This window comes from Nannobrachium achirus, assembly GCF_963921795.1.
Source record: "Nannobrachium achirus genome assembly, chromosome: 3".
NCBI lineage: Eukaryota > Metazoa > Chordata > Actinopteri > Myctophiformes > Myctophidae > Nannobrachium > Nannobrachium achirus.
In genome coordinates, this window is record NC_137812.1 from 25,589,128 (window position 1) to 25,614,867 (window position 25,740).

Genomic DNA, 25,740 nt, shown 5'->3' on the forward strand with positions numbered 1-25,740 from the left:
AGCAGCAGTGGATCAGGGGTAGAGTGGCCACTTGCAACCAGAGGATTCCCAGTTCGATCCAGGGCTCCCCAAGAGTTAGTGTTGAAGACGAAGTGTCCTTGAGCAAGATGCTGAACCCCTAATTGCTCCTGATGATCCAGTCATCTCCAAATTTGGTCAATTGTTGCAGACTATTTCACCCGTTTATGCCCATATATGGTGTTCTGTGATGTCAGTCATGATGTCGGCCAATTGTTTCAGCATGCGGCTGTTACCATGGCGTGACTATCCGTAAATGAATAGTTAGACCAGTCAATACCTGTTGTATTCGCCCGTCTGTCTGGCTGTCTTTTATGCCCATTAGCCTTATTCACGGCCCGCCCACTCAAGGCTCTAACAGAGTCCAGGGTGAAGAGCTATTCACTTCACCGCGTTGTAGTTTCCTAGCCATCACCTAAGCTTTGTTATGTCTTTTTAGGTGATAGCTAGAAAACTACACGACGGTAAAGTGAATAGCTCTCCACCCTGGACTCTGATAGAGGCTTCAGCATCCCCCGGGTGCTGAAGTCACATTTTGTAGGGGAAAATCCTACTATAGCCTATAGAGTTAACACAGAAATTGCAAATTTAATGCAATTTCCGAATAGTAAAGTATAAAATACGGCTAGCATGATCAAGAACAACACAAGATAGTAAAAGGCACAAAGCATTATAATTTACTTTACCGTTCGAAATAATGATTTGTTGGCTTAATTTAAGTCCAGCTATTTCTGTTATAGTTTCCCCTTCTAAATTGATGTCAGCACCCGGGGGATGCTGAGAAATTTGCTGAGTGGGCGGGCCGTGAATAAGGCTTATATGGTGTTCTGTGTACAGGCCAGTCTGTGATGTCATCATCTCCAAATGTGGACACTGTAGTGATGTCACTCAGTTGGGCATTGTGACACTGTTTAGTATCAGTGATGTCAGCATGCGGACAGACAGACATTCGGTAAATTCATAGTTAGATATATAGACACACACACACACACACACAGACACACACACACACACACACACACACACACACACACACCAGGTTGAAAGTGGTAATTGGGACGCAACACCTTGTTTTTCAAGAATGAGACGTCACTGAGGACTCATGCATAAGAACACATTGGCCTACTCTAACAACACATGATACACACCATTCCTGCATGTATTACACCTCTGATTATTGTATGTAAGTATGTCCTTCCTCCAAAAATATGTAAGTTGTTATAATGTACGCATGAAGAGTATGTCCACCGCGCCTCCTGCCTAGTTCAGGCCGGTCGGTGCATCTCAGGAACGGGACTTGAATATGCAGAAGGAATGTACTGGAGCAAACACAGACTCTTTGAGCGTTATTTATTGGTTACAGGGTGCAGGCAATAGTGACAATGTTTCGATGTCAATACATCTTTGTCAGGTCATAGCATGGAGCGTCTACAAAATGGCTTAAATACATGGGAAACAGGGGTTGGCCTTTCAATTAGCCAATGTCTGAAAGCCAGCAATAATGACTAAATTTTTTCACGTGGAGGGTTCTCCACTAGTGAAACAAAAAGTGCCCAAAGGGCTACATACATTGTTATAATGTACGCTTGGAATGGGGTAATGTTTGTGCAAACAGAAACATGTACTTTTTCCACACACAGCTCTCATCGGCCAATTGTCCCTGCAGATCGGTTCCAGTTTCAGCAACTGTAGCTGCAGCTGTATTAACAATAGAGGTTTGCATGATATTGGCAGTTTTCACATATAACCGATTTTGTCATGGTCTTTACAGCTGAGAATGATGATTTCTCCCCCCCTCACCATTAGAGTCTGGCTATTATACTTAACTGTCTTGGTGCAGACTAAACACTATGCATTCACTGAAGGGCACAAGCACAAATGATTTCAGCTAAGCTTAAATGTAGAACACATTTATTTAGGCTAGCACACCATTAGTTATGTCATAATTGGTACAATATATATTGGGCATACAGTATATGGACAAGCACATTTTTAAGCAATGGCCAGATTGGATGCAGTCCCCTGCATGGATTGACGTGTACTGTAGCTGCGTCAACAGAAGGTCAACTCAAGTTTGGGTTGTCTTCCTGACACATATAGCTCAAAGGAACATTTGAAGAGGTCTAACCTACACGCATATGTATTGTAGCCCCCATAGTTAGTACAGTTATGAATCAGGCCACACACAGCCCTGCCATTCGGGCTCAGCCCTATTGGCACGATGGGTTGTGAGTTGGTATGGTGAATGGGAAGCCTGGGTTCAATCCCCGCTATCACGCAAGACGCGCATCACTACATATACAGTACATATTAAGCAAAACACCCACACCAGAGGGCAAATGCTTGGCAACAGCAATTTATTTGGGACTGTACCTATGTTCCCCACTTACCCCCACAAAAAAGGTTATATGTTCCCCACTCATCCAAAAATGCAGGAAACATTCATTTCTAATTATTAATAACAACTCTAAACACACAATAATGAGGAGAAATTATGAATACTAGTAGGACAGGGGGCACTAGTGACATCTGGGCACCATACTCTTGTTATGACTGGGCATCTGGACGAGTGGGCACTTGGACATCTGGGCACTAAGGACATGTGGGCACTTAGAGGTGGAGACATCTGGGAACTATAGGGACATGCGGGCAACTGGGCACCTAAATTAGGATTGCCCACAATTTCTTAGTGCCCAGATGTCCCACCATGTCCTGCATTTGAGTTAGGAACATATTATGCTTTTTCTTTTCTTTTTCTTTTTTTTGGGAGAACATACAGTGATCTTTTTTTTTTTTTTTTGTTGAGTTGGGAACATAGAACCTTTTTGTGGGGAGAGTGGGTGGGGAACATAGAACCTAGGGAACATAGAACCTTTTTTGGGGGGGAGTGGGGAACATAGAACCTGGGGAACATAGAACCCATGGGGACCCCATTTATTCCACACAGACATTTCTAAACACGAAAGATTTTGTTATGTTTGTTCTTGTGTTTCCAATTTTGATATTTCATAGCGTTACAGAAAGTATAAGTATTATGTTCCATCACTCCATGCCCCTTTCACGGCAAGACTTCCTGATACTGTCCACACACCCTGGAGTGCTGGTACCAGCTTCACTTTACAGTAATTGGTGTTTGGTCGCATTAGCAGGGTGTACGTGGCACCAACTTCAGTTTAACAGGACGTTTTGGCATCAGCATCATCTGGATATCCATCTCTATAGGAATCTATAAGCAAATGACACAAGCAGAGATAGGATGAGAACAAATGAAACCACTCAAAAAACAATAACACACACACACACGCACGCACACACACACAGTCAAAATAAAGTTTAGGGACAAGGGGTAATGGACGAAAAAAGGGCGAGACTGGGAGACCCCTGGCTGTTACTACAAAAAACACAATGATTTTGTCTTTCATTCTTTTTTTCCCCCTTTTTTTGTACATGTAAAATGTAACTACAGCACCTTTAACAGCTTATGGAAAAAATAAATAAAAAATAGGACATTTGGGGCGCCCGCTGGCCTAGCGGTCCCTGACATCTTACTCTACAGCAGTAACTCTGATGCATGACAGCGATTCTTGGGTTCAAATCCCGATCCCGGCGACCTTTTCTGCATGTCACTCCCCATCTCTCTCCCTGTTTCCTGTCTACCTACTGTACTATGAAGAGGTAGAAAAGCCCCCAAAGAACATTCACAGTCTCACCTCTGTCTCTTTGCACACAGAGAAGCTAAACTTCTGCAGGATCTCTACTATGGCCAGTTTCATCGACACCAGACCAAAGCGCATTCCGATACAGTTCCTCGGCCCCGCACCAAAAGGCATGTAGGTGTACGGGTCGATCGAGTCCTTGTTCTCCTTGCTGAACCTGATGGTAAACAACAACAGCAAGGCAGTGAAAGGTTTCTTTCTGTGTTGGTTTGTTTCATGTGAATAATCTATTGGTGGAACACACTCTCACTCACACACACACACACACACACACCTCTCAGGATTAAACTTCTCTGGATCTGGCCACACGGCAGGGTCCCTGTGCATGGGCCATATGGGTACCATGACGACCGTATCTTTTGGAATTGTTAAGTCATTGATCTTCACAGATGCCTTGGCAACACGTTCCAGGCGCAAGACGATGGGGTACAAGCGGAGAGACTCGTTGACCACACTGTCCAAGTACTCCATGTGCATCAGCGCCTCATACTGGACTGGAGCCTGCATGACAACAAGCACTGGGTTGTGTGTGGATTATTACAACACTCCAACTTGGCTGGGACTCAGAACACAGACATTATACGCATGGAGTGTCTATCGTAGCATTTCATTGAATGTTACATGGCATTTTTACGAGGGCTGTCCTCGGTCAGTTTGGTCTTAGTTGACAAAGACTTTGTTTGTTGATTTGTGTTTTGTATTATTTTTTCCCGGGCACATCAATTATAAACTCTGTATATTACCGTTGAATTCTGCCATCTTTAATAGCAATTAGCCATTAAAGGAGTAGTTCACCCCCAAAATTGATTACTCACGCCATGGAGACTTGAGTTCAATAATATATTTTTTGTATTTGTCACGCATTCCTAAGCCAAAAATGTGATTATAGTAAAAGTACCCCCATTAATTCCGGATGGGGAGATTGGGGACCCAAATGCAGTTGGGTACCCATCCAGAATCAACGGGGGTAAATGTATTGTAATCAAATTATTGTCTTAGGAATGCGACAAATACATAAAAATGTTCATGAACTCAAGTCTCCGTGGCATGAGTAATCAATAGAAAATGTTTCATTTTGGGGGTGAAGTTGGTGAACTACGCCATTAATGACATAAGAATGATTAGTTCTCAACCTCACCAAACTGAAGTTCTCTGCGTGACTGCAGCAAACACAATTTGACTGATTTGTTGATTAAATCAACTAATCGATTAGTAGACAAGTTCCTGTGACTATTAACCAAATAAGAATTTGTTCGGTCAAGGACAGCCCTTTGCACCCTGCATAGACATTTATTTCACTTGGGAAGTGAAATGCTTGAAGGCCACCAATTGTCTACTTCTTACCTGGTTAGGGAAGGTGTCATCTATCTCCTCCTGCAGACGTTTCATGATGTGAGGGTTTGTTGCCAAGTTATAAGCCAGGAAGCTGAGAGAACTGCTGGTGGTTTCATAGCCAGCAAAGATGAAAATCATCGCCTGAGAAAGAATCTCATGGTCGGTCAAACCTGAGGAGACAAGAATTAGACGTGATTGATGAATGATGACATGGCAGATGTTTTTTTTTTCTGTGTCTGTGTATGTCAGATCACGTCCATAAAGAATTACCATTAGTTAGCATTAACTTTAACCACTTGAACCTAAGCATCCCTATAGGGCCTATCATAATAGGGGGGAAAACAGATCTACGAGCTCACAACGCTTTGCATTGCAAGTTTGCAACACCTTGTAAGCTTGTAGATCTTGTAGATGTACTATTTTAAAGTACACGGTTTGCTTGTTTAGGATTTTTCTGTAGAAGGATATGACAACTGACTACATTGAGAGGGGGTCCTTTCTGCTAACAACCAAGTAATGAGTCAAGACGAGTAGAGTCAAATCACGACAAGTCGTGCCAGTATCATGCGGTGGAAAAGCAATAGTCACCTTTAATTGGTTCCTCTTCCTTGGGGGTGTTGCCTTTTTGGGAGTCAATCATCAACTGAAGGAAGTCTACCCGACTCTGAAAAGTTAAAGGGATATTTCACAAAGGGATATTTCACACAGACACACACACACACACACACACACACACACACACACACACACACACACACACACACACACACACACACACACACACACACACACACAAACATTTGGTCATTTTATCATCTAATCAGGCTTTTAATTAACAGCCTGAACAGATTTTAATTTGCTTGATTCAATATTTAGATATTTTATGTAAATGTTATCAGGCCCTCCAGGACCAGGGCCTCTCTCCATACACACCCATTGTAACTTCAAACTCCATTTTAACCATGATAAATTCAATAAAAACACCCATAATCTTTTCTGGTAACTCATACTACCCTCCTTATACGTGTTTTGTCTATAAGTGTTTTCATTTATTTTTAATAATTCTTTGGGGAAATGGAAAAAAGTTAATACAATAAAAAAATATAAAAAATAAATGAAAAAGGTTATTGAAAAAACACAGCCTGTTCACGTATTAGGAGGGTAGATATGAGTCACCAGAAAAAAATAATGACTGTTTTTAATTAATCTGTCATGGTTAAAATGGAGTTTGAAGTTATAATGGGTTTGTATGGGGAACAGCCCTGGAGGAGGAGGGCCTGGTAACATTTACATCAGATATCTAAAAACTGAATGAAGAAAATTAAAAACGGTTCAGGTTGTTCATAAAAGCCTGGTTAGACGATAAAATGACCAAAAGTTTTTTGAAAGAGAAATAAACATGAATCCCTTTTATTAAACTAGTATAAAGTACACACACACACACACACACACACACACACACACACACACACACACACACACACACACACACACACACACACACACACACACACACACACTGTGTTCTTTTTCATCTTTGATTATGTTTTGGAATAATAATAGTTTGTGTCTTTAAAATGAACTAAAATAAAGTAAACCATACTTTGTGTGCACTGGCCTCACGGTTGGTCTTGATCTTCTGCAGTGCAGAGTAGAAAAAGTCAGTGGCAGAGGCGGGGATAAAAGAAAACTCCATCTTCTCAAAGATGGGACCCAGGAAGGGGAAGAAAGCTGAAATTAAGATATTATAGATACAAATGCCTTAAAGTTGACTGGATTAACAGTATCTGCAAGTTGAGTTCCATACTGGAAAATACCAAGTATAAATGTCACCAGGATGGTACTCTTACAGAGTGTGAGAATAAACTTGCATGCATGGGTCCATTTTGTACAAATGAACAGTTAAATCAACACTGAGGATTTTGCTGAGCAGCTGCAGAAGTTGTCAGGTTAGATAGAGACACAATATATTTATAACTTTAAAAAACATACCAACTGCGAGGAATAGCGGGTCAAACAGGTTGAACTTCAGCATCTTCTTGATGTTGGTGACGAAGGGATCCGTTGGGTTGTTGAGTGAGTCAATGTCTACACTAAACGATGTGCTGGCCACCACGTCCATACTGTAGGCTCCAAAAAACCTTGAAAACACACACGCACGTACGCACACTTCAGGCTTGAAAACTTGTATAGACATGTTGTATAGACATTGTTCATATAATGAGTAATGACAGTGAGTGTGGTTCTTACTCCTTCAGCTCTAAGGCTTCATCCTTGTCAGCTTTCCTCTTCATGCTGCTGACCAGGTTAGCAGAGTGGTTTTTCATTATGCCAAACATCTGAGGCACAGAGGAGCAACACACTTGATGAATGGAGAAGTTACACTGGTGTGTGTGTGTGTGTGTGTGTGTGTGCGCGCGTGTGTGTGTGTGTGTGTGTGTGTGTGTGTGTGTGTGTGTGTGTGTGTGTGTGTGTGTGTGTGTGTGTGTGTGTGTGTGTGTGTGTGTGTGTGTGTGTGTGTGTGTGTGATGTGAGTGTGAGGTCTTTGCACACTGCTGCGTTAATTTTATATCGGAGCGAATTATGGAGTACATAAATAAAATCAAATAAACTCATGTTATGTCAAGCACGTTTGCACACTGCCGTGTGCGTATTATTATTTTTCGGACCAGGGTAGTTTTTTTCCGATATTCGCAGCTGTCGCCACTGGGTCCCTGCTTTCTCTCTTCTTGGCCTGAAAAAGGTTTTTGCTGATATTGGATTTCCAAAACACAACAAAGAAACGCAGCAATGTGCAACCAGCTTAAGAAGTAGTGAAAGCTGATCTACAAGCTCACAACACGGCACGAAGCGACGCATTGTGAGCTTGTAGATCTGCTGTTTTCACCAGTTTGGGTCCCAAGCAAACGTCTTCTCTCTTTTGGGTCTTGAATCGAGCTAAAAGGTTTGGGAACCACTGCTCTACTAGTTAAAGCCGTTCAGGGTGTGGAGACAAAGTACAGTACCTCCTTCAGTCGTCCAGAGGTGAAAGTGGGAGACAGGATGCCACGGATTCTCCTCCACTGCTCATCCTCAGCGATGGACACGGCATCATACATTGGCCCGTTCAAATGGAAGTTCTATGACACATTAACAAACAACTGATATAACAAAATTTCCCTTGCAGAATCAATAAAGGTCTATCTATCTATCTGTAGTGATTTAGACCCAAGCTGGGTTCGAACCCCAGTCTCCTACAAGGAAAACCGACGCTGCGCACAACCAACCCACAACCGAGTTGTTTCTGGGGAACTACATCCACAACAACTTGCTAAATAGGGATTGCTCATAAGAGGTGGCGTTATGACTTAATTACGGCATATGATGTGGAAATAAGACCTTCTTAATATGGCCCAGGAGTGACAAGCCAGCCAGAACCATGCTGTGCTCTGAAATACTGTAGGTTTGGGGGCGCCCGCTGGCCTACTGGTCCAGGCACATACCACATAGGCACTGATGCCTGTCGGCGTCGCCGGTTCGATTCCCGATCCGGATGACCTTTGCCGCATGTCACTTCCCGTCTCTCCCTCCATTTCCTGTCAGTCTACTGTCCTATCCAATAAAGGCATAAAAGCCCAAAAAACAAATCTTTAAAAAATAAATACTGTAGGCTTGGAGTATAGGCATACAGTATACCAGGGTTTCCCAATTAGTTTTCCCCAAGGGCCAAATTATGTCTAGGGTACCAAGCCGAGGGCCACAACATTGCAGGGGGCGACGGTGGCGTTCCCGCTACTCCAGTGACAGTTCAGATATCGTCGTTGTCGGGTGAAAATCTTATATGTCCAAAACTGTTTGTTTTGCATTTATCATACTACTTTTGTGCGATGGCCTTGTTTGATGAAGCAGAGTTTTACTTTGCGAAAGAACGTACACATTTTAAGATACGGGTTTTCTACCCGACAATGACGATATAGTGTTGTTGCTGCTCTTATACCACCATTATTACTGGGGTTGGTGGGGGCCAGACAGCAGCCCCCTGCGGCCCGCGGGCCGCCCATTGGGGAACCCTGCAGTATACTGTGTACACTTGACACCACAGAAAGAGATTATACCGGCAGGGCGCATGCAGCTACATGCTCTGATTTGCTCGGACCAAAGGAGCTCTCGCCGGAGCACAACTCACAATATTTACCTTTAGGGCGGCCCTTCATACTGGGACTGTGATATTTGGTTTCAATGCAGTGGGCGGCAGCTCTAGGCAGTCCATTCAATGCATTAAGATTCCCCCAGACTTATCAGTAGGCAGAGATCAGATCACTGATTGCATGCCAGGCTATGCAAGACTATACCTTTTTGGTGCATAATGGTGAGAGTGTGCATTTACCCGGCGATTGGTGAATATAGAGTAGCACTCCTTAATGAGGACAGCCTTCACCATGGCAGGATCTGTGATACACAGCACTGGCTGGCGGCCATCGTAGATGCTGGACAGTGGACACACAAAGAAGAAACTCTTCAGTTGCACTGAATCCCAAACATCACGCTCGCCATTAGATGCGTACCCACACACAAACAGTATAATATTAAACTTTTATTGTCCCAGAGGGAGATTTGTTTTCAGAGCCTGTTCAACACAGAAACACAGATATAAACACAGCAACATACTGAAAAAGACAATACATGGAATCTCCATAAGTATATAAAATAAATGTGGGTTGTTTTAATGCTGCAATAGCGGAGTAGATGGAATTCCTGCTCGATAAAGAGAGCTTTCCTCCATTTTGCAGTCCTATATACCTAATGTGAAGTGACAATTGAGGTTGTGATCAGGGTCATTGTGTCATTTTGTGAGTGCTAGTGCTACACATATAGTGTGACTGTGAGAGTCATGACAGAGTTTGGGCGTGGAAAGAACCAAAGATTTCAGAGGTAGTATTGTATGCTGGCAACTAAGTTTGTTTTTGTTGTCAAAAAAACAGACAGTCATGCAGCTCTGAAGGTAATTGGACAGTAAAATAGTAAATACTCACCCCCATGTTTTCCCATACTTGTTGAAGCAGTCCATATCATAATTAGTGAATCCCTAGGTGTGAACAATAACATAAATCATGATATGGAGTAAATGGCTAATGTGGACTCTTGGAACATGTACAGAATATGATGTATAAACTACGCAGGTCATTTGCATCAGTAAGGGCGTGCACTAACAAAAACAAAAAATCAGTCTCCAACCTTTCTATAGGCCAGCATGGTGCCAAATAAAGGGATCGGTGTTGGACCCGGGACGCCCAGCCTCTTAAACGTCCCATAAGGATAATATAAGTACCTTCGTGAAAAGAATTATTATGAATAAGCATTATTAGAAAATTCAAAATACATCACTTCAACTTATAAAAAAAAGAACAGAGCTCTAGTTCAAGCGGTAGAATAGACACACACACACACACACACACACACACACACACACACACACACACACACACACACACACACACACACATACACACGTTGGACTTCACATGCACATGCGCACACACACAACAAACTATCATAAAGAGAGACTCCTACACTAGAAGCAGGGTGACCACGGCCACCAGGAGAGTCCAGGTCTCGGCAGAGAAAAACGGCAAGAAGTCCATCATGGCTCAGCTACGTCTGTTCTCCCTTGAGCACGTCTGAACAAATACAAAATAAAGAATAAAGTTTTTATCCCCAGGTAACCTCCCTGGGAGGAGTATACAAGTGAGAGGTCAACCTATGAATGAGCAGAGAGGCAGAGGTGAATCAGTGACAAATAAAAAGATTAGTCAATGATTTACCTACCGGTATGTGTCGTGACATGTTTAGGCTTGCAAATCTGTTATTTTCCACCATCTATCATGGACTATAAACTGCATTTCATAAGACCAGCAGATGATAGCCACTCCTGAGTCCTGAATAGCCTCTGTTATCACATACCTCGCGTGTGAAAGGGATCAAAAACATTTCAGTTTCATGATTATCTGATAACATTTGGATGCTTGCAATTAAGAGTTTTCCAGGTGTGAAAGATTCCTCATGGAATAAAAATAAATAAAAATACCCTTTTGCTGGTTTTAAGAAAAGAACTCCAAACACCTTTATTAATATCTGTACAAATCTATAACATGGTGTGGTATCACAATTTACGGTGTAGGCTTTTAGCAAACCCTCTTATCCAGAGTGATGTACCATAATCAAGGTAAACACATACATAATGCAGAGAAACAGTGTAGTAGTAGTGCCTCAGCAAACTATAGGATCACAGGTACAAAGAACCAAGCATACAGTATGTATAAATAACAGCATAGCAAATAAAATCTAAATTGCACTTTGTTAGCACATTTTATTTATTATTTAATGCCAAATAAAAAGTTGAAAATATGGAGATTTGATTTGTTATTATTATGCTGTACAGAGTTGTGAGCCATAGATCAGTGTAAATAATCTAAACATGCATTAAGAGAGAATGTATGTAGTCACTGTCACGCAGAAACCTCGAATCTCCAAGTGTAAAATAAGTGTTGCAGAAAAGTATCGATCTACAAGCGCACAACGCCTCACATCGCGAGGCGTTGTGCTTGTAGATCTGCTACAGTATTTTCACTATTTTAAAACATTATTTAAATTATAAATACAAAACGAATGGTTGTGGACATATAAGGTTTTGAAACTTTCGACCCGACAACAAGGATGTGCAGGTAGAGTTCAGCATATCATCAGTATAACAGTGTAGATCATTGTAGAGAGAGAATAACCAGCTGGTCATTTGGCTTCACCGGGGCGTGCCTCCAGCTTCAGTTTAAGTGGACGTTTTGGTGCCACCAGGCCCTGGTTATCCAGCTCTAAGGGAACCTGTTAAGCAAATGACGCACATATTATAGATATAGGACGTGAACAAAATGGAACACTGACATAATAGCTTTTGTTGTTTAATTCTAATGATGAAAGCAGTTATAGGGGACAGATGAGATGGAATGTCATTGTTTTGTCACTTCAATGCAGTCGTTGCTGAATTAAAGGCACATGATTCTGATTCTGCTGATACTGTTCTACCTCTCACCAGTGGTATAAACTAAGTAGTTAGTAATAGTTAGTACTTTAAATGAGTTTTTCAAATTTCCAATACATTTACTTCTACTCCACTACATCTCAGTCAAATATTGTTCTTTTACTCCACTACATTACTCCACAAGCTCACGTGTCGTGATGCAACGCGTTGTGAGCTTGTAGATCGGCTATTATCAAAAGACATTTACACAATTTAGACAAGACATTCTTCATAACTAGTACTTTTACTTTTGGTACTTTAAGTACATTTTGATGCGAATACTTTTGTACATTTTGAATTACAATTACAGTACAGTACAGGACTGTTCAGTCCTGAGTGTGATTTTAACTCTGATGAAAAACCCTCACTTGTATACACTCTCTTAAATGAAGTGTGATGATTTTACTGTGCAATCGAGCGGATAGTGCTTCAGTCACATCAACGCAATGTCCAGCGTTATCGATTCCATATGGAGAACTGTCATTTCTGCCATTCTCTAGCTCTATCTTAAGTGAATAGAAAATGCCTAATAAAAACCATTATTAACAGTTTATGCAAATCAAAAACATTCACAGTCTCACCTCTGTCTCTTTGCACACAGAGAAGCTAAACTTCTGCAGGATCTCTACTAAGGCCAGTTTCATCATCACCAGAGCAAAGCGCATTCCGATGCAGTTCCTCGGCCCCGCGCCAAAAGGCATGTAGGTGTACGGGTCGATCGAGTCCTTGTTCTCCTTGCTGAACCTGATGGTAAACAACAATAGCAAGTAAGGCTGGGCAATATAATTGAAATATAATCGTATCGATGTGTAATGTATCATTATTGAGGTATCAACATGTAAGGTAATGTATACATATTGACGAAGACGTCTTGAAATTAGGTATTGGTGTATGTGTGAAATTAATTAATAGACACACCTGGTTACAGATGCATGCACGTAGCACATGCATCTGTAACCAGGTGTGGTTATATTTCAATAAAACCATTGTTGGAAAATGGAAATAAGGCATTTAATGTCTTTATTCTATGTGTACTGTGCAGTGTGCATGCTTGGATATGCTATTCATTGTCTGGGTTAGGCAGGCAGTGGACCTAAAGCAGAAAAAAACATTAAAATGTTTTATATTTTAGGGGCTTTTAGGGGCTTTTTTGCCTTTATTGATAGTACAGTAGGTAGACAGGAAACAGGGAGATATGGGGGATGACATGCAACGGGTTGCTGGGATCAGGACTTGAACCCGCGACATACTGTCAGGCATCAGAGCCTATGTGGTAGGTGCCTGGACCACTAGACCAGCAGGCCCCTTACTTTTACAGTTATTTTTATCCTTGCTCTCCCTGTGGCCCTGCCATCATATTATTTTCTCTTCATGAAAAAAACAACAACAACAACAACAACGATGGAGAAAATTACACCCACTTCTACCTGTAAATTGGTGATGTGACTGTAAAGTTGATTCTGATTCTAACACGTGCACACACACTATGCACGCATGCAATGCAAGCGTGCACACACACACACACACACACACACACACACACACACACACATCTACCTCTCAGGTTTAAACTCTTCTGGGTCAGGCCACACGGCAGGGTCCCTGTGCATGGGCCATGTGGGTACCATGACGACCATATCTTTTGGTATCTTGAGGCCATTGATCTCCACAGATGCCTTGGCAACACGCTCCAGGCGCTGGGCGATGGGGTACAAGCGGAGAGACTCGTTGACCACACTGTCCAAGTACTCCATGTGCATCAGCGCCTCATACTGGACTGGAGCCTGCAGGACAACAAGCACTGGGTTGTGTGTGGATTATTACAACACTCCAAACGTAGCAGTGAGTACGAGCATTATGTGGAATGTCTATGGCAGGGGTTCCCAAACTTTTTTGTCTCAGGGCACCCCATAAATAGTTTTTTAATCCGAGGCACCCTAAAATATAATTTTCACTCGCGATGCGAGGCGTTGTGTGCTTGTAGATCGGCTGTTTTCACTAGTTTTGTGCGACAGTCTGGTATGATGAAGCAGGGCTTTGCTTTACCAAAAGACGTACACATTTGAAACTTGGAGATACAAGATTTCTGCCCGACAGTGACGATATTTTAGTGATTATGTTGTGAGGAAAACGTTGAGATAATAGCCATTTTGGTTAAAACTGACTGAAAATAACTTTGTACTTCAAGTTTAAAATGATACTAAATATTTTTTCAAGTGTCCAAATAAATTCCAAATATTATCAAATGATCTCGCGGCACCCCTGGACTGCCGTCGCGGCACCCCAGGGTGCCCCATCACCCACTTTGAAAACCCCTGGTCTATGGTAGAGCTCCACAGAACGTTACATGTTGTTTTAATCATGCCCTTGGTCGGTTTGGTCTTAGTCGACGAAGACTTTGTTTCTTTTGTTTTTTATGCTTTTATATTGTGTACACCAGGGGTTCCCAAACTTTTTTTGTCTCAGGGCACCCCATGAATATTTCTTTAATCCGAGGCACCCCTACATTATAATTTTCACTCACAGCACCTTATATTTCGGATTTGTTTAGTGAAGGACAGCCCTTTGCAGCCGGCCCATCAAAGTGACAGCCAGTTATCTGCTTCTTACAGTTTGTGTATACCTGGTCAGGGAAGGTGGCATCTATCTCCTCCTGCAGACATTTCATGGTGTGAGGGTTTGTTGCCAAGTTATAGGCCAAGAAGCTGAGAGAACTGCTGGTGGTTTCATACCCAGCAAAGATGAAGATCATCGCCTGAGAGAGAATCTCATGGTCGCTCAAACCTGAGGAGACAAGAATAATAACAGATGATCTATCAGGTTATTTCCAGATATAGCATTAGCTTTAACTTTATCATTGTTTACGCATCCTGATATGTGCCTAGGCTTCATATCAACGCCCTGATCAGCGAATGGGAATCCCTGGTTCGATTCCTGACCAGTCGGACCAGTTGCTGAATGTCATTGTCCTATACTCTCTCTCTCCACTATCCTTGTCAATAAAGGCTTAAAAAAAGAAACTGTTGTGCCAGTACCATTCAGTGGAACAGAAAGAAGTAGTCACCTTTAATTGGTTCATCTTCCTTGGGATTGTTGCCTTTTTGGGAGTCAATCATCAACTGAAGTAAATCTATGCGACTCTGAAAAACACGAGCTACTTTTTATTACAAAATGTAATCAAACAATCACACACACGCACGCACGCACGCACGCACGCACGCACACACACACACACACACACACACACACACACACACACACACACGTTAAACCTTTTCATCAAGGTCAACAATGGAATTGCATCTTTAGTTTTTTACATTTGATCATTTTTATAAACCCATGTTTGTGTGCCTGTAATAATTGTCCAATAAAAACTAAACTAAACATAACCATACTTTGTGTGCAGTGGCCTCACGGTTGGTCTTGATCTTCTGCAGTGCAGAGTAGAAAAAGTCAGTGACGGCAGCGGGGAAAAAAGAAAACTCCATCTTCTCAAAGATGGGACCCAGGAAGGGGAAGAAAGCTGAAAATTGTCAGAAGGTAGAAGGTGACTAATATTACATAATGTAACAAATATAACCAAATGGACACGTAAGACCCCCCAAAAAGTAGATTTTTATACCACACTGAATTAATGGAATTTAAATCTTCATCAACCAACTCAGTGGTCTTGTTGTTAGAGTATCCTCCCTGACACTGGGAGGTTGGGGTTTGATCCCCAGCCAGGTTATACCAAAGATTGAAAGAAAGAAAGAAAAATGGGACCCAATGCCTGCTTGGCACTCAGTATCACAAGGGTTGGATTGGGGGTAAGTCCCTGCGACATAATCAGGAAGTGTACTTGTTTGTACATCAAGTCTCCTCATACTGCAGAAACAGATAATAGGCTCCTACCCTATGAGCACCATGGCTTGCAAGTATTGACAAGATCTGTAGGCAGGAGTGAGAGAAAGCCGTATAAGCGACGTGATTGTTTAAAATAAACCTCTAGTGGTCCAGGCACCTAGGCTGGTAATCTAGCCCTTGCAGCATCGCAGGTTCGTGTCCCAATCCTGACGACCTTTGCTAACGTGTCACTCCCCCATCTCTACCCCTGTTTCCTGTCAGCCTGCTGTACACCTATCAATAAAGGCAGAAAAAGCCCCCCCAAAAATCTAAAAAAATAAACCTCAACCGGCACAGACATAAATACGATAGGAACATTGAACGCCCCTGACCTCCAGTCCACCAGGCTGACCAGGGAGTGGAAAAAAGAAGAAAATCCTACCAACTGCGAGGAATAGCGGGTTAAACAGGTCAAACTTCAGCATCTTCTTGATGTTGGTGACGAAGGGATCCGTTGGGTTGTTGAGTGAGTCAATGTCTACACTAAACGATGTGCTGGCCACCACGTCCATACTGTAGGCTCCAAAAAACCTTGAAAACACACACAAAACACACACACACACACACACACACACACACACACACACACACACACACACACACACACACACACACACACACACACTCTTCAGGCTTGAAAACGTGAGGTTGTAGGCTATAGACGTTGTTCATGTATTGTACATGATGCACAGTGTGATTCTTACTCCTTCAGTTCTAAGGCTTCATCCTTGTCAGCTTTCCTCTTCATGCTGCTGACCAGGTTAGCAGAGTTGTTTTTCATTATGCCAAACATCTGAGGCACAGAGGAGCAACACACTTCATGAATGTTGTGTGTGTGTGTGTGTGTGTGTGTGTGTGTGCGTGCGTGCGTGCGTGCGTGCGTGCGTGCGTGCGTGCGTGCGTGCGTGCGTGCGTGCGTGCGTTTGTGAGTGTCTGTGTGGACTTCAGCTAGTGTGGACTTCAGCCGGTGTCTAGTTACTGTAAAGGACTTGTTGAACCAGTTCAGGGTGTGGAGACAAAGTACTGTACCTCCTTCAGTCGTCCAGAGGTGAACGTGGGAGACAGGATGCCACGGATTCTCCTCCACTGCTCATCCTCAGCGACGGAAACGGCATCATACAGTGGCCCGTTCAAATGGAAGTTCTATGACACATTGTGGTATAGGAACAAAAGTAATGGGTGTTCAAACTAATCCTGACAAGAGACGGCCGACCACGCCGTAAAATAGATGTGATGGCCTTGAGTTTGGCAGATTTTGGACCCTAGATTTTCAGGCCAAGCGCATGCATGGTCTAGCTACTACTTCAACAGAACAAATAATGAGAGTTACCCCTGACCCAAGCTAAGTGTAATTTATAACGAGGGGTTTGAGTTTAAAAAAGGACTTCCGGACAGATCTTAACTACACAGCTGCTCTACTCAAGGCAAGCAGTAAATACCTGAGTTAATTTAAATGTTTATGTGAACTACATCTCAGGATTCTTTGACACCTCTTTCTTACCTAAAAGTTATAAATCCTTTACGCACAAACAAGCTGAGAAGAGGAGCATCGAGTGTCTGTTCTCATGTCTACTCTGTTCTCGTGTCTGTTCGCATGTCTGAGCTCACAATATGTCTGTGATCTCCCCAGCTGGGCGCTAGATCTTCAAGCTCAGAGTGTGTAGATCTGCTATTCTGCCTTCTTCTTACACTTATATTTGTTTATGGATTTCTTTATTTTTATACTTTTGAAAAAAGTTGGCATTGTTTTCAATTGATTGAAATGTTGTCTTTGTTTTGTTTAAACATTATTATTATTGAAATGTAGGAAATTAAAAAGGGGTATATAAAAATGGTTCTAGCCCATACATTGAATTTGGATTTTCCCCGTCATTTCAGTAGGCAGAGACCACTGATCGTCTGGCTACGCAAGACTACTTGAGAATATTGGCTTTTTTTTTTCTCTTTTTTTTTTATCAGATCGGAATCTTACCACCTGCCGATGGAATACAAATGAACTTTAACCAAGTGACATTGTGATATGGTGAGTGTGTGCATTTACCCTGCGATTGGTGAATATAGAGTAGCACTCCTTAACGATGACAGCCTTCACCATGACAGGATCTGTGATACACAGCACTGGCTGGCGGCCATCATAGATACTGGACACACAAAGAAGAAACACTTCAGTTGCACAGCACTGAATCTCAAACATTGATTGATTGATTGATTGATTGATTGATTGATTGAATACTGTATTAGACAGAAATGCAAACAGCACAAGCTACAGTCAGACATTTGAGCTAAAAGGATAACACAAAACAGTCCTGGATCCATTGTGTTTGTGTGCAATGGCAGTGGACAAAATTCCAGCTAAAGTGAGCTTTTCCCCATTTTAAAGCCATATATGGAAGTAATATGAAGTGAGTTGAGTGTGAGGCTGTGTGAGTAGTCCCTGTTTATTTACAGCTTACACTAATGACTGTATCAGCAGTCATCCTAGTGTTTCCAATATTAAGTTCTCTGATGACACGGCCATTTTGGGTCTTATAGATGATAAGACAAGCACCTCTGTTTATGAGCAGGAGGTAAGCAGATTTGTACAGTGGTGTGAGGACCATCACCTCACTGTTAACAGAACAAAAACAGAAGAAATGGTTTTCGATCCAGGTCATGTGGGGGACCACACTCCATTACTGATAAACAATGTCAATATTGCTCAGGTCGATTCATACAAATACTTGGGCGTGTATATTGATAGCAAGTTATCCTGGGATGTCCATGTTAATCATTTGTACCAAGATCCAGCAGCGACTTCACTTTCTCTGTAGGCTCAGGGTGTTTGGTGTCCAGCCGAGAGTGATGTTGCTTTTCTATCATGCTGTGATCAATCCGTTATACAATGTGTGTGTGGTTTGGTAATTTGACGGTGAGGTCAAAAGCACAGATTAATAGACTAGCTCGGATTGCATTGAAGGTGATGGGTGTGAGGGAGCACGCAACACTTCAAGCAATCTTTGAGGAAAGTGTAGTTAAGAAAGCTAAGAAAATAATTGCCGACCCCTCTCATGTCCTTTATTCAGAATACGAACTGCTACCCCCCTTTTCTTTAATTTTTTTCTGCCTTTGTATTTGATGTTATGCTTTTGAAACTGATATTATCCTAGATAAAGTACTATGTTCTATCCGTCTGTCTTTCAATGTTATATGAGATACTTAAAGTGTGGTTCCTGTGGAAATAATGAAAAGAATAGTACACGCACATCCGTGGCCCAGGTGCTAGACAAGCAGAATCATGAAGAACAAGTAGAGTCTGCACACTGGTTACGCTCCATCAAATGCTATTGCTCGTCAACGTTTCGATCAAAAGATCTTCATCAGGACAAAACCCTCTCCTTTTAGTTGACCTTGTACCAGTGATTTGTACTGTCATGAAACTGTACTTTTTTCTATAGCAAACTTCTAATAAATTCTTCAATCAATCAATCAATGGTAGACGTTACAGAGTCCCAGTCAAAAACAAGATAAGACATCTGAACAGATACAAATACTAATTTATTCCCATATCCGTTACTCTGCTAAACTCAGGCCGTTAGTGGGGTGTTGTGACTCTAGTGTAATGTAATTTAATGTATGCACTTGACCCGTATATGTCATTGTTTTGCACAATTTTTTGTAATTTTCTTTCTTTTATTGTCTTGTCTTGTCTTGTCTTGTCTTGTCTTGTCTTGTCTTGTCTTGTCTTGTCTTGTCTTGTATGTTATGTAGCAGCCTGCATGTCCAAGACAAATTTCCCTCTGGACTAAATAAATGAATCTTGAATCTTGAGTTCAAGTGAAGATTGAGGTTGTGATCAGGGTCACTATTGTGAGCGCTAGGTGTGTGATTGCTCTGTCGTTGGTGACTGAGAGTTTGTTGGGTGAGGAAAGACCAGTGATTTTTACGTGTGATGCTGGTTGTTTTTGTTGTCAACAAACGGACAAACAGGCAGGCAGCTCAGGAGGTAATATATAGGTAGACATACAGTTGATACTCACCCCCATGTTTTTCCATACTTGTTGAAGCAGTCCATATCAAAATCAGTGAGTCCCTAGGTGTGAACAATGAATAAATCACAACACAAAGTGAATGGCTAAATGTTATTACTTCAAACATGTACATATGGTTTTATGCACTATATGCAGTGCTTTCCACACAAGGCAATGTCCACGCAAAAATGAATGAAAAATCAATAGTGGAGTCTCCAACCTTTCTATAACCCAGCATGGTGCCAAATAAAGGGATCGGTGTAGGACCCGGAACGCCCAGCCTCTTAAACGTCCCATAAGGATAATATAAGTACCTGTGTGAAAGGAATTATTAGGTCAATTAAAAGACATGACTTCAACTTCTTAAATAGAAGAAGACAGGTACGACAAGGGTGTTCAAGCGAAGAGGTAGAATAAACACACACATACCGACACACTTGTGAGCACCCACATGCACATCCACCCGCACGTGTGTGCGCACACACACCACACACGCACGCACGCACGCACGCACGCACGCACGCACGCACGCACGCACACACACACACACACACACACACACACACACACACACACACACACACACACACACACACACACACACACACACACACACACACACACACACACACACACACACACACATATTATCATGAAGAGAGACTCCTACACTAGAAGCAGGGTGACCACGGCCACCAGGAGAGTCCAGGTCTCGGCAGAGAAACACGGCAAGAAGTCCATCATGGCTCAGCTACGTCTGTTCTCCCTGGAGCACGTCTGAACAACTCATGTTGTTCTCCTCAGGTAACCTCCCTGGTAGGGCTAAACAAACAGAGGCCAGCAGGTGAATCATTGACAAATTAGTCCAGTAATTAAATGGCAGAGGTTGGATAAAATTGTTTTATTTCGTTTTTCAACTGATTCTGACAGGAAATTAGGTCTACTAGCCAGGATAAAAAAATCTACCCTAATCTGCTGTAAGTATGTAAAAAGTGATGACTCATCACTAGACCATCGTTTTTGGGGGCAATTTTTAGCCTAAGGAATGTTTTTGTGCAAAACAAATGCTTGCAATGGATTCAGCATCATGACAAACCCCTAGTTAGACCCCTCACATCCTACTTAAAGCAGTGGGTATTTGCCACGAGCAGATTAGGGTAGATTTTTAATCCTGGCTAGTAGACCTAATTTCCTGTCAGAATCAGTTGAAAAACAAAATAAAACTCCTGGATATCTTTTGTCACGTCGCGTGTGAAAGGGGACCAATTCGCCATTCCTTATAGATGGGGTGCCATGATTTTATTCCCCCCTAAAACAAGATTTTTTTTCAAAAAACAGTGTACAGAAAGTGTTAACATTATGTTTTTATGTGGCCACACCCACCAGTTCATTAAGTATGTCTGTTTGTTCAGGTGGGTGGTGACGCAACCGAGTATTTCCAGGTGAACCTAAGCGCAAAGGTGGGGGGCGATCGGCAAGGAGGGTTGCGAGCTTATGAGAAACAACTAAAATACGACCTTAAAACCTGGCGAAACAGTTACGTGCATTAGCGCAAGATGACGATAAAGGAAATCATTAAATGGAGAACATTAAATGAACTTCTGAAAAGCCTACACGGCCTTAAAACCTGTGAAAACAGTTGCGTGCATTTGCACAAGATTAGATGAGGATAAAGGAAATCATTAAGTGGAAAACATTAAATTAACTTCTGAAAAGGCTTCTAAGCCTACACTAATAGCCTACTAAAAACGAGTGAACCGCGATCTTGCCACACGTGAATAATTGTGGTTGTAAACAATAACACAGACAATATAAATCCTTAGTCTAGTTGTGGGAAGAAAAGGATATCATCATGGCCCCAAATAACTTTTACTATCTTGCAATTGGCGACGAGTCTCTTACTAAATCGGCAAGAGTGCCTCTCATTCTCAATACATAAAGGCTAAGCTATATAACCTCTCCATCATCAGCAATAGTAGTCAGTGGTGCGTGTTCCCCACACTCCCAAGCCCCCACCGTTGCGCTTAGGTTCACCGGGAAATACTTGGTCGCGGTAGTGACCCAGCTGAAGTTAGCCACACCCAAAGTGTTGGGTGAATGGTAAAAGGGGAGGGGATGATTATATGATGTCATTAAATCTGTGTTTTTCGACTGGGCCTTTTGACTCAGGAGGCTTTCAGCTTTCAGGAAGAAACCAAAAATACACAGGGAAAACATATTTGCATATTATAACCACACCTGGGGGTCTACATACAAAACAGAAAAGGTACAAAACTATGGCACCACCTCTTTAATTTAATTGACATTTGGATGCTTGTAATGAAGAGTTTTCCACTGATGAAAGATTACTCATGAAATGAAACAAAATTATATTAAAAATGCCAATATCTCACAGAATACCACAGGCAAGTCAAATCATGTTTTTGATCCATACACGCGCACGCACGCACGCACGCACGCACGCACGCACGCACGCACGCACGCACGCACGCACGCACGCACGCACGCACGCACGCACGCACGCACGCACGCACGCACGCACGCACGCACGCACGCACGCACGCACGCACGCACGCACGCACGCACGCACGCACGCACGCACGCACGCACGCACGCACGCACGCACGCACGCACGCACGCACGCACGCACGCACGCACACACACACACACACACACACACACACACACACACACACACACACACACACACACACACACACACACACACACACACACACACACACACACACACACACACACACCCCTGCACTTATGTAACAGTGCTGTAAACATGAGCCGGGTGTGTTCAGGCTACTTTAGCCTTGTTTACCCAATACTTTGTTGTGTGTGTGAGAGAGAGAAAGAGAGAGAGACAGAGAGAGAGAGAGAGAGGTGGGGGGGGGGGGGGGGGGCTCCAAATCACTGCACGTTCCTCTGTTGCCACGGCAGGCTGTGTTTTGTCAGATTCCAAAGGCCGCCCCTGAGGAGGAGTAAAGGTCACATAAGGTACAACCCCACAAAGAAGGAAGTGCTGTTTTGTAAGGAAACAGCGCATGAGAACACTCAGCTCACAGTTCAGAGTTTGACTGCAGAGACTGTAAAGCAAGAGAACAGGACTCCACCATGGGCTTCCTGCCTTTCTTCTCCGGGGAAACATGGACCCTGCTGGCTGTACTCATCTGCCTTTTTGTAATGTAAGGACTTGTCCAGTTTATTACGATTTTAACCACACATGACCCACAACTCACTCAAATGATTGGCTATTTGACATTCAAAGAAGTATAGCCTCCCCCTTGGTGTGCTTCCTTTCCACCTTTCTCAAAATAGTCTTTAATATTTGGCGTTGTAATTTCTCACACTCTCACACCCTTCTTAGTCAATTCATAAGGAGAACTATGGTAAAAAATAAAATAAAATAAAAAGATCTTCAGAAATGGAATAAGTTACACCTTTCACTTTACTTGGTTGGATCGAAACTTAGATCACATGATCAAAATGACAAAGTGTGACTGGCTGCCGCCTTAAAGTGGTTCATTACAGTTTCCTGAAACAAATGACTCCTGTTTCAGGTGTCTTCAATCCCCTGCAGACCCCCCACACACACACACACACACACACACACACACACACACACACACACAAACACACACACACACACACACACACACACACACACACACACACACACACACACACACACACACACACACACACACACACACACACACACACACACACACACACACACACACACACAGCAGATCTTCAAGTACACAAGTCGCAATGTGAGATGTTGTGAGGTGAGCTTGTAGATCGTCTATTTTCAAATAGTCAAAGTTCAAATAGGGACGGTTAATGTAGGCTACTGTATATGTTTTGTAATAGTAATCCAAATCTACCAAGTAACTACATTTTAAAATAATTGTAGTGGAGTAAAAAAGTACAATATTTCTGTGAGATGTAGTGGAGCAGAAAATGTGGAAATACTCCAGTAAGTTAAAGTTAAAAAAATAAAAAAAGTACATACTTACAGTAAGTACAGTACTTGAGTAGGCTACATGTACCTAAGTTTCTTTCCACCTCTGATTATGAATCTATTCTTCTGCCCTCAGCTAGGGCTGCATGGTGTGACGGTGGGTGGGCAGAATGATGCTAGAGTTTATTTTGTTGTATTGTGTTTCTTGCATTGTTATATGTCCTGTATTTTAAAATAGAAAAAAAAGCTCAATAATAAATGACAGCCTGTATGTATTATTAGTAGGTCTATATATGGCTTAAGTCAGGGGTCTTCAACATTTTCAGGCCAAGCAAGGACCCCTTAGTCGAGTGAGAGATGAAGCAGGGACTCCCCACAAGTTACAACCCATAGATACCATATAGTTTAGTTTCATCGTTTGAAAGCACAATCATCAGTGTATTTTGGGTTCATCTAAATTTGTGTTTCCAGATATTTAACCACTTGAACCGTCAATACCTCGCAACATTCTCTCCCCCCCTTTCACTCTGTACTTAGTCTGCTCTTTTTCCCTTCTACACCAAACCTCTTTGCCGAAAATAGCCAATCTACAAGCTCACAACGTCTCGCAGCGTGAGGCGTTGTGAGCTTGTAGATCTGCTTTCGGCTAAAGTTCTCCAAATATTGAGGCTCAAGTGGTTAATATAGAAAAGGAGAAAAAAGCTTCTATCACACAAAGATTTGGAGGACCCACTGTTGAAGACCCCTGGCTAAGTGGTTAACAGAGAAAGCTAGCACGCGAGATAACACGGGTAGTAACGTGTGAAGGCGAGCATGTGATGTTAAATATGAATATGTATGACTATATACGTATATTCTAATCTTTTCATCTTGTGTCTGTAGGTACGGACGCAGCACTTATGGTGTATTTGAAAGGCTGGGAATCCCTTGCCTCAAGCCCATACTGTACTGGGGCACCGTTGCAAGACTTGATCCGGTGTGGAGAAATTAATTTTTCTTTCTTTGTCCTCTTGGTCCTAACTCAAACTTTGTAGTGGTCATTTGTAGTGGTCAAGACATTCATGTTTTTCTTTTTTTTTTTCATCTCAGGTTTATTATGAGGAAGATTTGAAGTCTTCCAGAAAGTTTGGGAAAGTTTGGGGGTGAGTCCACAAAGCTGTAAAGTGTGAATGTTTAGCTAACCCATGCATGGTCTTAGTGTTTTGTGAAGGTGTGTGTGTGTGTGTGTGTGTGTGTGTGTGTGTGTGTGTGTGTGTGTGTGTGTGTGTGTGTGTGTGTGTGTGTGTGTGTGTGTGTGTGTGTGTGTGTGTGTGCGCGTGTGCAAGACAGGGTGTATGCTGGTAGCTTTGAGACCTGCATCCTCGCTTGTCAGAATTTAGATTAATCAATTGTTGAACACTTTGTATGAACATCAATTAACGGAAGTGTGTGTGTGTGTGTGTGTGTGTGTGTGTGTGTGTGTGTGTGTGTGTGTGTGTGTGTGTGTGTGTGTGTGTGTGTGTGTGTGTGTGTGTGTGTCTGTGTGTGTGTGTGTGTGTGTGTGCGCGCATGCATGTGTGTGCATGCGTGTACATAGCATTTATGAGTTGAAAAAGCCGATGTTGGCTGTCATGGATCCAGGCATGATTAAAACCATTCTGGTGAAGGAGTGTTTCTCTCACTTTACTAATCGACGGGTAAGTAGGCCTACATTCAAACTCAACACATTTTTGTCACATAACTAAGCCAATAATTTGATCACCAGCGGGACCA

The 25,740-nt window shown here is 42.4% G+C and overlaps 3 protein-coding genes across 5 annotated transcripts in view; 1 reads left to right on the forward strand and 2 right to left on the reverse strand.

The window, feature by feature from the left end:
- Nucleotides 1–1,362: 1,362 nt before the first annotated feature.
- On the reverse strand, nt 1,363–10,727 carry LOC308281861 (cytochrome P450 3A56-like). Of its 2 annotated transcripts, XM_080722186.1 has the most exons (13): nt 10,620–10,727; nt 10,284–10,377; nt 10,082–10,134; nt 9,436–9,535; nt 8,075–8,188; nt 7,320–7,408; nt 7,062–7,210; nt 6,673–6,800; nt 5,658–5,733; nt 5,079–5,239; nt 4,009–4,235; nt 3,729–3,891; nt 1,363–3,244 (listed from the first exon to the last, which is right to left on the reverse strand). In XM_080722186.1, exons 1-13 carry the CDS (start codon nt 10,691–10,693, stop codon nt 3,161–3,163), a joined length of 1,512 nt encoding a protein of 503 aa, XP_080578312.1. In that variant the 5' UTR covers nt 10,694–10,727; the 3' UTR covers nt 1,363–3,160. The 2 variants fall into 2 exon arrangements, with proteins under 2 accessions (XP_080578312.1, XP_080578313.1); XM_080722187.1 differs by lacking the exons at nt 9,436–9,535; nt 10,082–10,134; nt 10,284–10,377; nt 10,620–10,727 and adding an exon at nt 8,552–9,075.
- Nucleotides 10,728–11,149: 422 nt separating this feature from the next.
- Nucleotides 11,150–20,820, reverse strand: LOC308281860 (cytochrome P450 3A56-like). Its single transcript, XM_080722185.1, has 13 exons — nt 20,683–20,820; nt 20,233–20,326; nt 20,022–20,074; nt 18,047–18,146; nt 17,035–17,148; nt 16,710–16,798; nt 16,388–16,536; nt 15,516–15,643; nt 15,185–15,260; nt 14,744–14,904; nt 13,678–13,904; nt 12,702–12,864; nt 11,150–11,924 (listed from the first exon to the last, which is right to left on the reverse strand). Exons 1-13 carry the CDS (start codon nt 20,754–20,756, stop codon nt 11,835–11,837), a joined length of 1,518 nt encoding a protein of 505 aa, XP_080578311.1. The 5' UTR covers nt 20,757–20,820; the 3' UTR covers nt 11,150–11,834.
- Nucleotides 20,821–23,032: 2,212 nt separating this feature from the next.
- The window catches only part of LOC308281963 (cytochrome P450 3A27-like), a 29,466-nt gene continuing 26,758 nt past the window's right edge, over nt 23,033–25,740 (forward strand). For both annotated transcript variants that reach the window (XR_013961888.1, XM_080722311.1), the window contains exons 1-4: nt 23,033–23,206; nt 24,871–24,964; nt 25,078–25,130; nt 25,565–25,664. Coding sequence is in view for 1 of the 2 variants with exons in the window: in XM_080722311.1 (XP_080578437.1) it covers nt 23,136–23,206; nt 24,871–24,964; nt 25,078–25,130; nt 25,565–25,664 (318 nt within the window). In the remaining variant the exon portion in view is untranslated. The remainder of the gene's footprint in view (nt 23,207–24,870; nt 24,965–25,077; nt 25,131–25,564; nt 25,665–25,740) is intronic.

Excerpts from the sequence above, each read along its gene's own strand:
- LOC308281861 (XM_080722186.1), bottom strand. The coding sequence starts at position 10,693 with ATGATGGACTTCTTGCCGTTTTTCTCTGCCGAGACCTGGACTCTCCTG. Across the intron at positions 6,801-7,061 it reads CCCGCTATTCCTCGCAGTTG|CTTTCTTCCCCTTCCTGGGT; the intron begins GTATGTTTTTTA and ends TCTTAATTTCAG. Across the intron at positions 4,236-5,078 it reads ATGACACCTTCCCTAACCAG|GCTCCAGTCCAGTATGAGGC; the intron begins GTAAGAAGTAGA and ends GTTGTCATGCAG.
- LOC308281860 (XM_080722185.1), bottom strand. The coding sequence starts at position 20,756 with ATGATGGACTTCTTGCCGTGTTTCTCTGCCGAGACCTGGACTCTCCTG. Across the intron at positions 18,147-20,021 it reads AAGTATGGAAAAACATGGGG|TATCTATGATGGCCGCCAGC; the intron begins GTGAGTATCAAC and ends TTGTGTGTCCAG. Across the intron at positions 14,905-15,184 it reads GGAAGATGAACCAATTAAAG|GTTTGAGCGACCATGAGATT; the intron begins GTGACTACTTCT and ends TTGTCTCCTCAG.